Genomic DNA, 18,091 nt, shown 5'->3' on the forward strand with positions numbered 1-18,091 from the left:
ATTAAAAAAAAAAAAAAAAAAGGACATCAACAGCCCCAAAACTGTTCCATTAACCCTTGAGGACGGAGTGAGAGAAAAGGAGAGAGGACTTGCCAATGAAGAGAGCAGGAGTGGGGCACGGACACCCGTGGTGGTATTTATTTACAAACCAGTTTTCACCACTCCGACTTGAGGTTTAAGGATCAGAAGATGAAACTAAAAACAATTTATTTTTTTCTAATTCAAACTCCTCTTAAAAATTCTGCCTCGGGACTTCCTTGGTGGCACAGTGGATAAGACTCCATGCTCTCAATGCAGGGGGCCCGGGTTCGACCCCTGGTCAGGGAACTAGATCCCACATGCATGCTGCAACTGAGAGTTCACATGCTACAACTAAGGAGCCTGCGAGCCACAACTAAGGAGCCCACGAGCTGCAACTAAGGAGCCTGTGAGCTGCAACTGAGGAGCCCGCCTGCCACACCTAAGGAGCCCATGTGCCGCAACTAAGACCTAGCATAACCAAATAAATAAATAAATAATTTTAAAAATTCTGCCTCTTCTCTCAATTTAACATATACAGAAACATACATAAACCTAATAGACATTTTAATGTCTTGATTAAAGGTAATAAAATAAAAACTGAATTGGAAAAGGAGTTTAAAAACCTGAAGTTCTATAGGTAGAGAGTTTTAAGTCACATAGGTTAGCCCTTTTAATGACACTTAAGTGTTCCACAGTACATTCAATGCATCACTATGTTTGAACAGAACATTTGGCAGGCTAACGCATCTTGGCAAGAATAACAGGCCATAATCCCTAAGGAAGTATCTTTTCATCTTAATGGGCTGGGAGTTAACAAAAAGTAAACCACCACTCTCGGAAATGAGAATATAGTCTGAAGTTCCTGCTGCAAAAGATAAAATAGAAAATCCTGGAACAGCTCCAAGGAAGCCTACCATGTATACACTTATCATTCATATGAAAGGCCCTGTTACAAGTGAAAGCCTAGGCTGTTCTTCCTGTGCATTTACTTGAATATAAAATGACTGAAAAAAAAGCTTAACTTCACAACCAGTGTACTTTTAGATACATGTGACTTAGCGCAAGTTCTTCCTTGGGAAAATATGACGATGTTGCCATGCATACGATTACCAACAGTACCTGTTACGTGAATAATCATTCTGGTGCAGTATACTGTCAGGAGAGAAGGAAAATCCAGGTGGTAAAGCAACATTAATGAATGAGGTGTTAAGAAAAGAAATGGCACTTCAAAGGGCACTGGAGTGGAAAACAGGAGAACTGGGTGACCACTGCATTGTTATTAACTGCCTGTATTGAACTTGGGGAAGTCACTTGACCTCCGTGGGCTTCAATGATCCCCTCTGAACACAAGGAAGATGGAACGAGGACCATTAGTGTTTGTTTCACCTCCCCCAGTGCCTAACTCTGAAGGCAACGTTCTCAACTGTCCTGAGGGAGAGGTCACCCAAAACTCCTGCGAAGGCCTGTGGAGTGTGCAGAAGAACATGGTACGTTAATGCCCACAGACTGGATTATGAACGCAGCAGGGACCCAGAGGCTGTTACACATTTCACCGGGCACTCTGACTCAGGAGACGCAACAGACTTCAGTCTAGGTATGACTGTGCATACTTGGCATTATAGAAGGACACAGAGCAGCATCTCCACCTCCTCCTGGGCCCAGGAGCTACCCCAGCATGCAGCTTCTTTTGCTCCCTCATCCACATGGGGTGCATCAAGAGCCAAGGTGTGTGCAGGTCCCCTTGAGACCTGTGAGTTCCTACCAGGTTTTTACATGGATCAAGACTCAGAGACCCAAGGCCTATGCACCAACTCATAGCTCCCAACCCAGGTGCAACGGCACACAGCAGACACGGCAGGTACAACATTTCACCTGGATCTTAACTCTACAGCTTCCCCAAAGTGAGTGCTGGGAGAAGATCAATTGCAAGGTTATTCCAGCCCAGGTCTAACATGAACCCTTTATTCCCAAATACCAAATAAAAGTGTCACAGCATCTTATAAAACAACTATTTCTGATATACTTTTTAAAGTGCCCCTAGGTAGATGCTTATTATTTTTTAAATCCAGCTTTCCTTTAATGACTATAAAATATTGATCATCCATAAATTTATATAAGCATTCTTTGAATTCATAATAGTGTTGGCTTTACCTCAAGACACTTTCACTGAAAGTCTGATGTGAACAACATGATGCTGGGGGACTTCCCTGGTGGCGCAGTGGTTAAGACTCTGCACTCCCAATGCAGGGGGCCCGGGTTTGATCCCTGGTCAGGGAACTAGATCCCACATGTATGCCGCAACTAAGAGTTTGCATGAAGCCACAACAAAAGAGCCCGCCGGCTGCAACTGAGACCTGGCGCAACCAAATAAATAAATAAATAAAATATTTTTAAAAAAATAAGAAAACAAACAAAAAAAACATGATGCTGGCACCAAGAGTACAGGTGATTTAAGAGAAGGGCTCTGCTCTTACAGAGTCCGAGTCGGGGCTTCCCTGATGGCACAGTGGTTAAGAATCTGCCTGCCAATGCAGGGTACACGGGTTCGAGCCCTAGTCTAGGAGGATCCCACATGCCGTGGAGCAACTAAGCCCATGCGCCACAACTAGTGAGCCTGTGCTCTACAGCCCGCAAGCCACAACTACTGAGCCTATGCTCTACAGCCCATAAGCCACAACCGCTGAAGCCTGAGCGCCTAGAGCCCTGTGCTCCGCTTGCTGCAACTAGAGAGCGCCCACGTGCAGCAATGAAGACCCAATGCAGCCAAAAATAAATAAATAAAAATTAATTAATTAATTGAAAAAATAAATAAAGAATCCAAGTCTCCAATGCTTTTTTCCTGGGCCACCAAGCAATTCTCTGACATCCAGCTGGGTGTCCTACAATTCAACTCAATTCTGACACAATCTACCTGGGGACAGTGTCAGATCCTACAGGGTAAGGGCTCAGTCCCACAAGACTGCCTGCCCTACCTGCAACTCCCATGCCAGATGCCGATGGCAAGTCCAGGTTGCTACCTGTACTTCTGACTTACAGGCTATACATCGGAGGTTCCCTCCTTGGGTTGGATTAACTTGATTAATTTGCTAGAGCAGCTCACATGACTCAGAGAAACATTTTACTAACTAGATTACCAGTTGACTGTACAAGGATACAGCTCAGGAGGAGATATACAAGGCAAGGTACAGGGAAAGGGAACACAGCATCCAGCAGCTCCACAGGCTTGCCAGCCAGGAAGCTGTCCAAACCCCATCCTTTGGGTTTTTATGGAGGCTTCACTGCAAAGGATGATTGATTAAATCATTGGTCACTGGTGACTGATTCAACATCCAGCCCCTCTCCCCTCTCCAGAAGTCAGTGAGGTGGGGAGACTGAAAATTCCAACCCTCTAATCAAAAGTTGATTCCCCAGGTTGCTTTCCAAAGTCACCACATCAACATAAACTCAGGTCTGGTTGAAAGGGGTGTGCTATGAATATCAAGACACCTTTATGGCTCTTATTACTTGGGTAATTCCAAAGATTTTAGGAGTTCTGCCAGAAACTGGGATGAAGACCAAATATGTATTTCTTATTATAAATCACAATACCACAAAGTCTCTCAGCAAAGAAAAGAAATATACCCCCTAGGAGAATTTGTACAACAGGTGGATATATGTTAAGTGCTGGGTGAGTAAGAATTAGAGAAGAAAGGGACTTGAGGACTGGAGGCAGTCAAGGAAGGGTTAGAGAAGGTGAGAACAGCTTATTGTTGACAGTAACTGCCATTTTTGATCCCTCACTACATGAGCCAGTTCACTACAAGGCACTTCACCTACATCATCTTACTTTATCCTCTAAACAGCACAGTGAGTGGCCACTGCAACTATCCCTGATTTCACAGGGAAAAATGTGTACTTAGATTCAAATTCAGATCAGTCTGACTCAAAAGGCAATGACATTAAGCGCTAGACTAAAAGATACCACCTGGAAGGAACACCAAAGACATTCTAAATGTTGAAAAACAGTTTCTGTTGAAAAACATTTCTGTTGAAAAACAGTAGGTGTAACCAAATTTCACAGTAATGCACATAGTGTGTTCTCAGATGACAACTCAACCACTGCAAAAACAACAGAATCCACATCAGCAACAAGAGCCCCTTTACTGGGCACCTACTATATGCCAAGCACTTTCATTCAAGCTTCATAACAGACCTGTGGGGTAGCTTCATTCACTCACAGGTGACAAGACTGACACTCAGAGGAGTTCAACAACCTCCCTAAAGTCACATAGTTAGAAAGTAGCAAAAGTAGAACTCACATCCAGGCTTACCTGATTCCCAAGTCTGGGTTCTCGATTGCTACGAAATACTGCCTTCCAGCAGACTACTTTGGCTGAAGCAGAGGAACTGCACCAGGCGGAAGAAGGAGTCAAGGTACAAAGACAGAGCGGCCCAGACAGTGGCCTGAATGTTTACATTTTATCCAGTATCCCTTCACTTGGCAACAGTTAGCTAGCAGGGACCTCAGTCTGCTCAGGCACACAGATCTATGCTGGGTACCAGGAAAAGCTTGAACAGGGTAGATGGCCTGTACAAAAAGAGGTACTTTAGGAAAGGCAATATGGCCAGAAAACCAACTGGAAGTGTATTCCAATGGAACAGATATGAAGAATCAAAACTGTAGACAAAGGATCCTCTAAAACTGGAATTAGAGAAAGACAGGTGATAAAAATATTACAAAGAAAAATCTGGTAATACTTGATAACTGGATGGGTAGAAAAGAGACAAGAATAAGTCTATGTTTACAAACTGGCTACTAACAGAAATGTGAAAAACACAAAGAGAACGATAAGAATGAATTCTGACAGGCTGAAATCCAGGGACAGTGGGACATCTAAGTGGCAACAAAAAGCTGAACAGGACAGCACAAAGGAGAGGGCCCTGTGATATGCTGGCACAAACCTGCCTCCAGAGGACAACAGGTTGGTTAACTCCACAACTGCAGGGACCAGGTCCACCCTGTTCCCCGCTGCATCCCCCATTACTCCTCCCACAGACGAGCACTCACGAAATATCTTCTGAATAAAGTATTACTATCCAACCCAAATTTCTCCACCCTATGGTCAAGGATATCACGACTCTGCCAAATGCCTTGATGAAATTCATACCCACTCTCTTTACTATATTCTTGCAGGTGCCATGCAACCCTACTGAAGAAAGAAAGGAGCTCAATTTAATGGGAATGACTTCAATAAACCAATCCTAACCCTCCCAAAAGTACTGATCATGAACAACCTAGAGGGATGTTACACATGTCAGGTTCAAAGATTCTGTCCTTGACACTGCCCCATTCAGTCACTTTAAAATGTTTTGGTTGAGGACTAGAAAGTCTTCATTATGATCATTTATTTATTTGAGTTATGTGTCAGGTACCCACACATAGGTATGAATTCCTAAAGAGCTTCCAGAAAGATCAAAAATAAAAAATCAGCTCTGACAAAGTTATGACTGCAAAGAGCCTGTTATATTCTATAGAATTTCAGAAATGATTGACAGCATAGGTGAATTTGATTTTGGATTGTCCAGTATCCATTGCCCTTGTTCTGGAAACAGTACTTCGTTTTCCTGTGGTGAATCGCTCCCAGCCCACTCTCAGCTCAGTGGTTTGGGTAGGGCCGCACAGGTGGGCACAGGACCGTGTCCAGTCAGTCAACACATCCTTTCTCCCTGGTTACAGTGCGTGGCTCAGGGATGGACAAGTAAGACCCAGGCCTAGGTCACTCAGCCTCGTCCATGTCCTTGGCCACAGTGATTGATTTCAGGATGGCCACTTGACCCAATTCGGGTCAGTAAGAGTTAAGACCAGGACTTTACTGGGACCGTTAGAAAACAGACTTGCTCTTTTCTGCTGGGACTGCTAGCAGTAAGGATGCTGTGGAACCTGGAACTACCACGGCCACCTGTGGCACCATGAAATGAAGCCAATATAGATGAAAGTGGAGTGAAAAGGCAGAGATAGAGTAGATCCTAATGACTCTGATCTGGCCATATCTAAAGCTAGCCCTTCTGTGGATTTTTCAGTCTCTGGGCCAATAAAATCCTACTTTTGCTTAAGCCATGTTGAATTAGATTATGTCCTTTCAGTGGAAGGATTGCTGGCTAATCTAATTGCCCAAGCAGCCCTCACTCTGAGAACAAATGCAGTAAAGAGGCAGCCTTCTGTTATTTTGCTTCTGTCATTCTTCTACCCTTCTGTTATTTTGCTATATACATAATACAAAAATAGCCCGTGTGAAATTTTTGCTTACGAACTTATATTTGCAACTGAGGACACCAGAGCTCACTTTTTTCTAACCTGCCATAATGTGAGCGAACCAGAAAGATGAGCAGGCTACATAAGCTATACTGGGGACAACCTGAGCTCTAGTCAGCTTGTCACAAACACGGTGAAGCTAGATTTATGCTGTCGCACTGAAGATGCCACATTCTAAACTGCTGATGTGAACAAAAATCCACGGTGCAGAATGTGATGCTGGGAGATAACAAACAGCAGAGACTGCAAATCGAACATTCTATAAACAACAGCAAAGAGCATTAGCTCCCAGGCTGCAATTGCAAGAAACCACAGGTATAATTCCCTAACCCTTTGCAATGCCAACTGCAAGCACCTGCAGAGAAAAGCACATGGGGGGAAAAGCAACCCGTCCCACCGATACAGCGCGAATAAATGGCATGGAGGAGGGAAAATGAGCAAGCGGTTTTGTGAGTGAACGTTTTTCCATTCAGGGCCAAGCCCTGAACTTCTATGTTCTTAATATTCTTTTCATTTGACTTATATTTGATATATACAACAGGTTGGGATAGTCATTCTACTTACATATGTTTTCTGTCTCCCCAGCTAGAGTGTGAGCGCCTTGAAGTCCAGGACCTTATCTTTCCAGAGCTAATACAGTGTCTGATACAAAGTAGATGTTCAGAAAATGTTTGTTGGAAATTATTAAAATGTTAAACACTCAGGTAGCATTGAGTTGACTGTATAATGAATAATCCTGCCTTCCTTGTTTAAAATTAATAATAGTTACCATTTACTGAATAGCTCCTATGTGCCAAATGATGTGCTAAAACCTATATATAAATGATTTACCTCACTTGTTTGAACTGAGTTTATCCTAACCAGGAAGTACAGCTAAATTAAGAGGAAAGATCATGCTTCTTCCTTACTCTTCCCCACTATCGTACTTAAACAGAAATAGAACTAATGCATGAAGGTTCAGGGTGACACATTTTAGCTCAACCAAAGGAATATATTCTACAAGGAGCAGAGCTGTTCTACAAAGACAATGGGCTGCCTCCGGAGAAACTGGTTACGGGAGGATACCAAGTAGCATTTCAATTAGCCGGGACATCACAGAGTGATGCAAGCATGGAAGGAGATGTTAATATGGTCAACCAGAATTAGGAAAGTGCCCTGGGCTCCACCCATAAGCCCGTGAGTCTGGAGAAGTAGCTGACGAAGTGTGAGCAATGCCAGAGCCTACAATTCCTATCTTTCCTTATCTATAAGCCTGGGCTACCTCCCAAGATACACTACATTCCCTTATGTTTCATTGTCTTAAAATTTTTGTAATGCTGGCATTCATCTGGTCTAGGAGGTAGATCTGAGTGTACTTTTGGTGTCTAAACATCTAGCAAAGCACAGGACTGTATAATATAGGAGAAAAAGTAGCAAAGTAAATAATCCCCCTACTACCATGAGACCTTGACTCTGTCCCTTCCCATGCTGTCATATTGATTTTATAGGTTATGTTGTAACAATGAAAAGGAACAGAAATTGAGAGAAGATTGCATAAAGCTTCACTGGGATTTCTTTGCAACTGTTTAAGTCTTAATCAAAAATACATACCTCTAAGACAGGTTTGAGGCATTGTAGTACAAAATAGTACCTTAGCTTGTTTTGCTTCCAGCTCTTCGACTGCTTGATAATGATTAAATCTCCCAAGTGGCTGTTGGCCAGGGAATAGCACATATAAAGGTCCAGCAGTAGAAAAAGCAAAATGGGGTTGGCCTAATTTGAAAAGATACATACACTCCAGTGTTCACAGAAGCTATCTGCAATAGCCAAGACATAGAAACAACCCAAGGTCCATCAACAGGTGATTGGTTTAAGAAGATGTGGTGTATGTGTGTACACACACACACACACACACACACACACACACACACAATGGAATACTACTTGGCCATAAAAAAGGATGAAACATTGCTATTTGTGGCAACATGGATGGATATAATATCAAATATTATATGATGTCACTTGTATGTGGAATCTAAAAAAAGAATACAAATGAATCTATATACAAAACAGAAACAGACTCACAGACATAGAAAACAAACTTACGGTTACCAAGGCGGATAAATTAGGAGTATGGGATTAACAGACACAAATTACAATGTATAAAATAGATAAGCAACGAGGACTTACTGTACAGCACAGGGAACTATATTTAATATCTTATAATAACCTATAATGGAAAATATACACATATATATGATTGAATCATTTCGCTATACACCTGAAGCTAACACAGTATTGTCAATCAACTATATTTCAATTTTTTAAAAATGGGGTTGGGAAACTGGGAGAGATTCAGAGTGGCTGAAACTCAGACTATAAAGTGAGGGAGTAGAAAGATGTAAAAATGGAAAGAATAGCAAGGCCAAATCAGGAAGAGCCTTGTTAAGGAATGTTTGATTCAAACTAAGGGCAGCAGAAAGTCACTGAAAGACTTTAAACAGGGGAGAGAAATGGTCAGCTTTGCATTTCAGACATCTTGTTTCAGTTACTCCATAGATAATAGATTGAGAGGGAGGAGAGGAAGAAGAGTTAGGAGGCTGTTATAATAACCCAAGCAAGGGAAGATGGTGGCTTAGATTGCAGTGGTAGCAGTGGAATTAGAGAGGAGTGGACAGGTTCAATAAATAACTCAGTAAGTAAAATCACCAGGGCTCGGCAATGGGCACACATGGAACATGAGGGAAAGAGAAGAGTCAAGGATGATCCTGAGACTTCTGGCATGGTGAATTGGGTGGTGATGGTGCCATACACTAAGAGAAACACAGGATAGTGGGCATGAGGGAAGATGAGTCAGTTCGGAACATGTTGTGTTGGAGATGACAACGTGATACCCAAGTAGTTGACAGGTCTGAGCTGGAGATATAAATGCTTATAGCATTAATAATAAGGTACTCATTACCATACAGACCATAACTGAAACCATGGGAAATGCAATATTATTCAGAGAAAATGTATAATCCAACCCACAAGGTCAGCGCAGGAGTCTGTGAAAAGGCAACAATACCTTAATACCTTACTATTACAGTTGACACTTCACAGCTTACAGAGAGCATCGCACCCTGAACTAGGTTAGGTCGGTGTCTTGGAATATAAGTGAAATACAAATTCATCCCTGTAGGAAAAGTGACCCCCACTGACCCAACCATAACAAGCGGACCAGAGGTCTAACAACCCATCACAGCCTGAGAGCATCCTAAGGTGCGGATTCTAATACCATAACACTCACCTGTGGACAAGGCCTCCTCCCGAACCTCGACCTCACTGGGCTGATGAATATTCCAGGATGTTTTGGGAAGTGAAGAGATTTCCTCAGGCGATGCTAATTTCACCATATCCATGTGATTGCTCTGGAACTGGTACCGTGGGATAAAGCAGGTTTTGCCTTGTTGGAAAATGTCCTTGATGATCTCTTCTGTCTCAATTTCATCTTGCATGCTCAGAAAGATGGAGATTCTTTTGGACTTTTGATATTGACTATGGGTAAACACCTAAATGGGAAATGATGGCAGTTATAATTTCCAAGGTTATACTTTTAAAAACTAGTGGCTCCCCTTAACAGTTTTAACGCTTTCTCCCTTTTCTCTCAGCCTTCTCCAACCTCTTTATCCAAAAACAAACAAACAACAACAGCAGACTAGTATATAATAATAGGTCAAATAATACGCATCCTGAAGGCTGACTTGAACTTCTGGACACAACACTTATTTCTCTGATCCCTTTACACTTCTCTGGCACACCTACTCTGGCAGGTGTGACAATTCATTAAAAAGTCACTGTGAGGGGCTTCCCTGGTGGCACAGTGGTTGAGAGTCCGCCTGCCGATGCATGGGACGCCGGTTCGTGCCCCGGTCCGGGAAGATCCCACATGCCGCAGAGCAGCTGGCCCGGTGAGCCATGGCCGCTGAGCCTGCACGTCTGGAGCCTTTGCTCCGCAACGGGAGAGGCCACAGCAGTGAGAGGTCCGCGTACCGCAAAAAAAAAGAAAAAATTCACTGTGAGGCCCTGCTGTCTACATCAGGAATTCCAAGCTTGAACCCCATCTACCCGTTCTAGCAGACTTCAATCCTGTCACCCACTTCCCCGAGAGTCTCTTCTTTATTTTAACTCTGAAGCTCTCACAAGCTTCTTTACTCCCTGGATGGTCAGCCTTCTCTCCTGCCAAATTCTACCCATTTAAGCCCAACTCAAGGCCTAACTTTTCCTGACTCCTAGAGAACCCTTACTATGTTTAGAGTCACTATACAACCTAACAATTATGTGTTGTCATAATTTGATTATTAATTGTTTGGTGTGCCCTAAATGTAGCATCCTGGCCAGTCTGCAAACTCCCTGTGGCGGACAACATGCCATACAGTTCTCTTAGCTCTACCCACCTCCGTCCCATCTGCTATAAGCTCTTCTGTTCAAATGAATGTTAAAATGTTCACAAAGATGGAAGGTAGGGGGATCCTGGAGAGGCAAAGGCCCTCTAAAAGCAAGTGCCATGTTGTAAAGAAGGTGCACCTGGGGGAAAGCATCCCTTTGTACTCAGTTTAATTAATTAATTAATTAATTTTTTGGCTGTGCTGGCGTGCGTGATCTTAGTTCCCCGCCTAGGGACTGGACCCGTGACCCCTGCAGTGGAAGCACGGAGTCTTAACCACTGGACCGCCAGGGAAAGTACTCCCTTTGTACTCAGTTTAATCATTCATGAGGCAGAAGAAACGGGCTGAGCTTTGCTCACATTAGAAATTTTAATAATCTCAGAACTTCCCCAGTCTCAGAAGTTAGCTCTTAGTTCCCTTTTTTTTTTTTCTTCCTTTTCTGTTCTTCCCCGTTCTCCGAGCTAAGAAGGAAAAGTTACTGCAGAAGTGACTTATAGGGCTTTCCTGGTGGTGCAGTGGTTAAGAATCCACCTGCCAATGCAGGGGACACGGGTTCGAGTCCTGGTCCGGGAAGATCCCACATGCCACAGAGCAACTAAGCCTGTGCACCACAACTACTGAGCCTGCGCTCTAGAGCCCGCGAGCCACAACAACTGAGCCCATGTGCCACAACTACTGAAGCCCGTGTGCCTAGAGCCTGTGCTCTGCAATAAGAGAAGCCACCACAATGAGAAGCTGACGCACCACAACAAAGAGTAGTCCCAGCTCGCCACAACTAGAGAAAGCCCGCATGCAGCAATGAAGACCCAACGCAGCCAAAAATAAATAAATAAATTTATTTTTTTTAAGTGACATAAATACGAGTGCCAGAAAGACACAGGCACAGAAAGTCAAGTTATTCCTAATAAAAAGGGACACAGAAGTTAAGTAAATAGAGCACACCAAACCAGTGCTAATGAAGGAAGTTAACTCTACCTTTCCAAGCAGTTACATAGCTATTATCAGGCCTGAAGTGGGCAAAGCAAATGGAACTGTGAAACCCAGACGTTGGGCAGATCTGAGGCTTTTGGCACCCAAGTACTTTCTGGGAAAGTTAAATGTCTATCTTGTTCTGTTTAAAGCAGAACACAGTAAATCAGAAGCTGAATAAGCAGTAATAAACATCAGTTAAAATTCAGTGTGAGACTATGTATACACACTTATCTTTCTTTCTTCCTCAAATCACACTTATATGACAGTAAAAAAGCACACAAAAAAGAAAGCCATGATAGCCCTGATAACAAGAGGATAGAGATTTGACTAGTTTCTGCAAGACAGAGTGGATGGGACAGTATTTACAGACAAAAGAGTAGCAGATCACAACACTTGGGGAACATGGGTGTAGGTCAGACAGAATCCATTCTTCCCATGGAATTCCAAAGTGACTAAAAAAGCAAAGGAAATCCCCATTAGCTATCACACCTTCCTTCATAAATATGTACAGACAGTAATGGTTCATCAAACATTTTAGAAAGCCAAAACACAAATTAGAAGGATTTTTTAAAAGGGGAATTGATACAGCCACTATGGAGAAGAGTACCTTAAAAAACTAAAAATAAAACTACCATATGACCCAGCAATCCCACTCCTGGGCATATACCCAGAGAAAACCATAATTCAAAAAGACACATGCACCCCAATGTTCATTGCAGCACTATTTACAAGAGCCAGGACATGGAAGCAACCTAAATGTCCATCAACAGAGGAATGGATAAAGAAGATGTGGTACATATATACAATGGAATATTACTCAACCGTAAAAAGGAACGAAATTGTGCCATTTGCAGAGACGTGGATGGACCTAGAGACTGTCATACAAAGTAAGGCAAAAAGAGAAAAACAAATTAATGCATATATGTGGAATCTATAAAAATGGTACAGATGAACTATTTGCAAAGCAGAAACAGAGACACAGATGTAGAGAACAAACATATGGATACCAAGGGGGAAAGGGGGAGGGGGTGGGAGGAATTGGGAGATTGGGGTTGACATATATACACTACTATGTATGCAACAGATAACTAAGGAGAACCTACTATATAGCACAGGGAACTTTACTCAGTGCTCTGTGGTGACCTAAATGGGAAGAAAATCCAAAAAAGAGGATACATGTATAAGCATGGCTGATTCACTTTGCTGTACAGCAGAAACTGACACAGCAGTGTAAAGCAACTATACTCCAATAGAAATAAATAAATAAATAAATGAAAATAAAAGAGAAGTTGGGTGGAGTGATCCAGCAGGAAAGTGAGATCATTATAATTCAGAGAACATGGATTTTTAAAAATTCTAATTAGTTTTCTCAGACAAGTTCAAGAAGATAGATGCATCTATAAAACAACAACAGGCTGCTTTGGAAAGAAAGCAATCGGAGAATTAAAAAATACCTGGAAATTAAAATTAACATTACCAAAATTAAAACAATTCAGGAGAAAGCCTCAAGTAGGGGAAAAAGACAAAGACGTGGGGAAAATAAGAAAAAATATTAAGAGACATAGAAGATCAATCTAGGATTTTTACTATTTGATTAACAGGAATTGCAGAAAGGAAAAGAAGTAATCAAAGACATAATAGGTAAAGATATCAGTCTTCAGATTGAATGGAGGTCATGGATGCTGAGCAGAAAAAGGAAAAATAATTTTAAACTTGAAATTCAAACTCTCAATCAGGTAAAAACATTTCCTAATGTATAAAGTATTAAAGAGTTTACCCTCATAGATATTTTCTCCCCAAAAGTTACTTGAGAATACAATCTAATAAGATAACAACAACAACAAAAGGGGCTTCCCTGGTGGCTCAGTGGTTAAGAATCTGCCTGCCAAAGCAGGGGACACAGGTTCGAGCCCTGGTCCGGGAAAATCCCACATGCCACAGAGCAACTAAGCCCATGCGCACAGCTACTGAGCCTGCGCTCTAGAGCTCGCGAGCCACAACTACTGAAGCCCACGCGCCTAGTGCCCGTGCTCTGAAACAAGAGAAGCCCCCACAATGAGAAGCCCGTGCACCCCAACAAAGAGTAGCCCCCGCTCACCACAACTAGATAAAGCCTGCACACAGCAACGAAGACCCAACGCAGCCAAAAATAAAGAAAGAAAATAAAGAAAAAGAAGAAGGAAGGACGAGGTCTAAGAGAGAAGATATTAGATTCAAAAAACAGCCCTAACTTAAAAGCAGAGAAAGAGGAACACCAGGGCAATGGCTATAGCACAGACTCAAAGTCGACCAGACCAGAGGGAGCAGTGGACTAGAGTGCTTTCAGGAAGAAAGTGGATTTATTTTAACAAACAAAATGAAAAAGAATCTATTGATAAGGCATATTCTTATTTTGCCAAAAAGGAAAAACAAAGGCAATCGGAAGCTTGAACAGAGAGCTAAATTAGAAATTTATACTCCAAATAGGAAAATTAAGAATGCCATAACTTCGAGCAATTATAAAGCATAAGAAAAAAGAAAGTATTTGATATTAACACTTGAAATATTCCCCTCCTAGCCACACACGTCTAGTGACATTGAATTGTATATCCTTTTCTTACACATTCAATGATACAATTTGGTTCTGTAGTGAACACTATATATATAACCACAATACTGTAAATACTATTTACTTGAATTTCAAGTTTGGAAATAAGGCACAGAAAATGCTCAGTAGACTCATTACAGTTACAGAACAGAGCACAAATATTATAAAAACTTGGCAATGTAAATATAACGATAAAGGTGTCACAAATTGGCAGATAGAATGGAAAACAAAATGAGTACTTGGCACTAATTTCCTCAACTTATTTGTTGAGGAGTCAAGATATGGCATAAAGTATAATTTCTTTACCATACATTACTTTTCTGATAAACTTGTAAATTATTAAAAAAGTGCTGTGTCAATAAGAATAAATTTGCCTTTTTTTTAATTATTGGGAGAAAGGCATCATTTAATACCTTTACTGTATTGAACATGTACTATGGCAAAACATTGTTCTAGTCCCAGTATGTTGATATTTTGGGCCTTGATCCATTGGTTGGTCATGAAGTCAACAGTGGGTTACAATCAGCAAATGAAATAGAAAATATTAAAGTTCGTTGTATATAGTAAGAGTTGTCAAACACCTGGTTGTGAAACAGATTTTTTATATAAGTACATTTATTTGTATGGAGTAAAATGTGTTTATTACTGGGAGTCATGGGTCTGCTTTTGAATTTTTCTCTCTCTGATGCCAGCTCTCAGTTGTCAATCTACTGATATCAGTGGTTCTGTCTCTATATGGCTACTATTCCCACCTGGAGTTTTTTTTAATTCTAATCTACTATAGACAAACCAAACTGAACTCATCTTTATTGTCCCCATGCCCCTCCAAAATCTGCTCCAACTCTTACCTTCCTTGTGCCTAGTAACGTTCAAAACCCTTTATCCGCAGCTCTAAAGTTTGGAATCATAGGTGGCTCCCCTTTTCCAGTACTCTCTGATCTCCATCCAGTTAATTGCCAAGTCCCGCTGATTCTCACTACATAGTCTCCCATTCACCTGCTTTTCCCCCTCACCTTCACTGCCCATGCCCTCGTTTACATCTTTATTACCTCTCACCCAAATTATCACAACAGCCCCTTACTGGTCTCCATGTATTTTTTTCTCATTCTTCCACCCCCAACCCATTTTCCAAAAATGCTGCCAATATTCTCTTCCTAAAGGATATATCAAAAATATGTGAAGCACTCAATGCATCCCTTAACACACTGCTTTAACCTTCACAATAGGTCTTCAAGGATGACATTATCCTTTTACAGATAAGGAACCAGAGGCTCAGAAAGATTAGAGGACTTGTCCAAGGCCATATGCAGCTAAAACACAGTGGAGCCAGATTAAATCCAGAGCTAAAGAGTTCCAAAACCCATGTTAAATTGTCTTTCCTTCTCTTGCCAAAATATTCCTGCACATGTTCACCCACCCTATCTTCCCTTCACCTGACAAAATTCATCTTGTACTACAAAATATTTCTCAAACTTCTCCCTATAGAAAGAAAGCCTTCTGATTCCCCCTCCCCTAAGCTAGGTTTCTACAGCTTTGGTGTTTACCTTTACCCTATACCTCAAAGCACTGCAATTCTTTATTCACATGTCTGTTTCCTCTTGAAGACTCTCTGCTCTCTCAGAGTAACAATTCTACCCTAATATTTATTTATTTGGCTGCGCTGGGTCTTTAGTTGCAGCACGTGGGATCTTTTAGTTGCAGCATACGGGCTCTTAGTTGCAGCATGCAGGATCTAGTTCCCTGACCAGTGATCGAACCCGGGCCCCCTGCATTGGGAGCGCAGAGTCTTAACCACTGGACCACGAGGGAAGTCCAACAAGCCTATCTTTTTCATTCCTACAACCCACTACATAGCAAAGTATGGCCCACAGTATGAGTTCAATATATGTGAATTAATTAGCTAAACTTTAAGCACCTAGAGAGTAAGGATAAGATCCTATAGTTCTCTACATCTACTAAAGCAACTAATGCGTTCCTCATATAGCTAAAAGTACTGAGTTTGAATAAATAAGCTAACATCTGCATAGATCCCCTCCTGCACGCCTATGTATATGGAGAGGGGAATGAAATGCTTGTATTTGCTTTACTGCTTTAACCCATAGGAACCTTGAATTTGAGAAACTAATGGATGATAGACTAGTGAAGGATAATTAAGAAATTCTTACGGCATATCTAATTTCAAGGGACATCAAGGAAAAGAACTCCCATGCTAATTTCCGAATGTAACATTGGTATCTATGTCAGAGACAGGATGCTGGGGAAGAGGGATCATTAGTTTGACTTAGAATTACTAACATTTACTTATTCACGGGACATCAATTTTTTTTCCTTCGGGCGTCCAACAAAAACCAGTCTCCCACATACGTGCCTTCAGGACAGGATCTGTCCGCCATTTTACTGATACAAAAACTGGCATTACATGAACTTGTATTATACTACAAGGTAGTATATAACAAGTCAGTCTGCGAAAGTTAACAAAATCGAGGTATTATAACCAACAGGCACAAAACTGGACGCATTCCCCTAATTTCTCTCTTCTGCTTCCTATCTTCTTGGGCAGCCTAAGTATGAGAATCAGTTCTTTCATTAATTCAAAAAAGCATTTAATGTTCATCTACTAAGTGATAGGAGAAGGCTAGGCCCTGAGGCTACGGAGACAGGGCTCTGCCCTCCACAGGCTCAGTGAAGGGCTTCCATCCTTGAGCATCTCTGCACCCCATTTTGGGCTCCCTCGTCTGAAGTAATTGCATCTTTCTCTGTTCATTTTACTGCTATGGCTGGACTCTAATTTTTTTTTTTTTTTTTTGGTCGCGCTGCGTGGCATGTGCGATCTTAGTTCCCCGACCAGGGAGCCAACCCGCGCCCCCTGCAGTGGGAGCGCTGAGTCCTAACCACCGGACCGCCGGGGGGAAGTCCCCTGTAATTCATTAAGACTCTAAGACTCACTGAAGACACACTGGCGCTCAGGTGTCCGCCCGTCTCCCCCTCCAGATCTTTCTGCTCTCACGCTGCTCTTACCTCAGCAGTCTGTCACCCACTTCCATCCTCTCCCTCACAAACCCCATAACTCTCCACGGCGCGAACACTGAGCCCAACAGCGTTCCAACACCCACAACAGGACTTCCGCGCGCTGAGGGGAACACTGCGCGCCCTCAGGGGACGTGCGCGCGCCGGGCGGACGTGCGCGCGCCTGAGGCTTGCGCCTGCGCAGATCCGCAGGCCTGGAGGCTGCCGGGTCCGGCGTTACGGTGGCTGTTGTCGCGTTCTCCCACCTTCTGGGCCAAGAGGCGGGACTGGCGCAGCCGCTCCTCGGCGCTCAGCGCCCGCAGACGCCGCTTCAGCTCGGCCCGCAGGCTCCGCTTGGCGCTGCTCACGGCCGTCGCCGCCATCTCGCGGGTGCGATCCGGCTCCCGTCCGCAGACCGCTGGGTCCGCTGGCCCCCCGCTTCCGGGTCGCCGGGCGCACCACGCCTCCCGCCCTTGGTACCCGAACTACGTGCAGCCTTCGCGGTCAATGTACGCCCCTCCCCCAGCAAGTCGAGGGCAGGCGTGACAGATCTTCACGCCTGACCTCCCTGGGCCGGCGGTACTACTGGAAGGAGTTCTATAAAGACTCAGGATTCCCTGGGTGCCACGTGTCGTGTAGTACTGGGACTCTCTGGGGCCTGAAAAGGCAAAGGCAGGCCGAATAGAGAAATCTGCATGATACACAGACCTGTTACCTAAAGGGAAGATGACTTTTTTTTGTCTGTAATAACGCCTTCCTCTTTTTCTTTTCCGGTAGCTGGGAGGGAGCTGGTTTACTGCCGATGGG

The 18,091-nt window shown here is 42.9% G+C and overlaps 1 protein-coding gene across 8 annotated transcripts in view; it reads right to left on the minus strand.

Annotated features, from left to right (window-relative positions):
• MTHFS (methenyltetrahydrofolate synthetase) overlaps positions 1–17,830 on the minus strand; it is a 287,753-nt gene extending 269,923 nt beyond the window's left edge. For 2 of the 8 annotated variants that reach the window (XR_016391960.1, XR_016391959.1), the window contains exons 1-2: positions 17,551–17,830; positions 9,582–9,843 (exon numbers count right to left, since the gene is read on the minus strand). Coding sequence is in view for 2 of the 8 variants with exons in the window: in XM_089906682.1 (XP_089762808.1) it covers positions 9,582–9,843; positions 17,551–17,667 (379 nt within the window). In the remaining 6 variants the exon portion in view is untranslated. The other 6 variants (XR_016391965.1, XM_089906682.1, XR_016391961.1 and 3 more) reach the window with 5 other exon arrangements.
• Positions 17,831–18,091: the final 261 nt, after the last annotated feature.

Source organism: Delphinapterus leucas, chromosome 2, assembly GCF_059928025.1.
Source record: "Delphinapterus leucas isolate spDelLeu-1000000601 "Yukka" chromosome 2, BTC_Dleu_Yukka2, whole genome shotgun sequence".
NCBI lineage: Eukaryota > Metazoa > Chordata > Mammalia > Artiodactyla > Monodontidae > Delphinapterus > Delphinapterus leucas.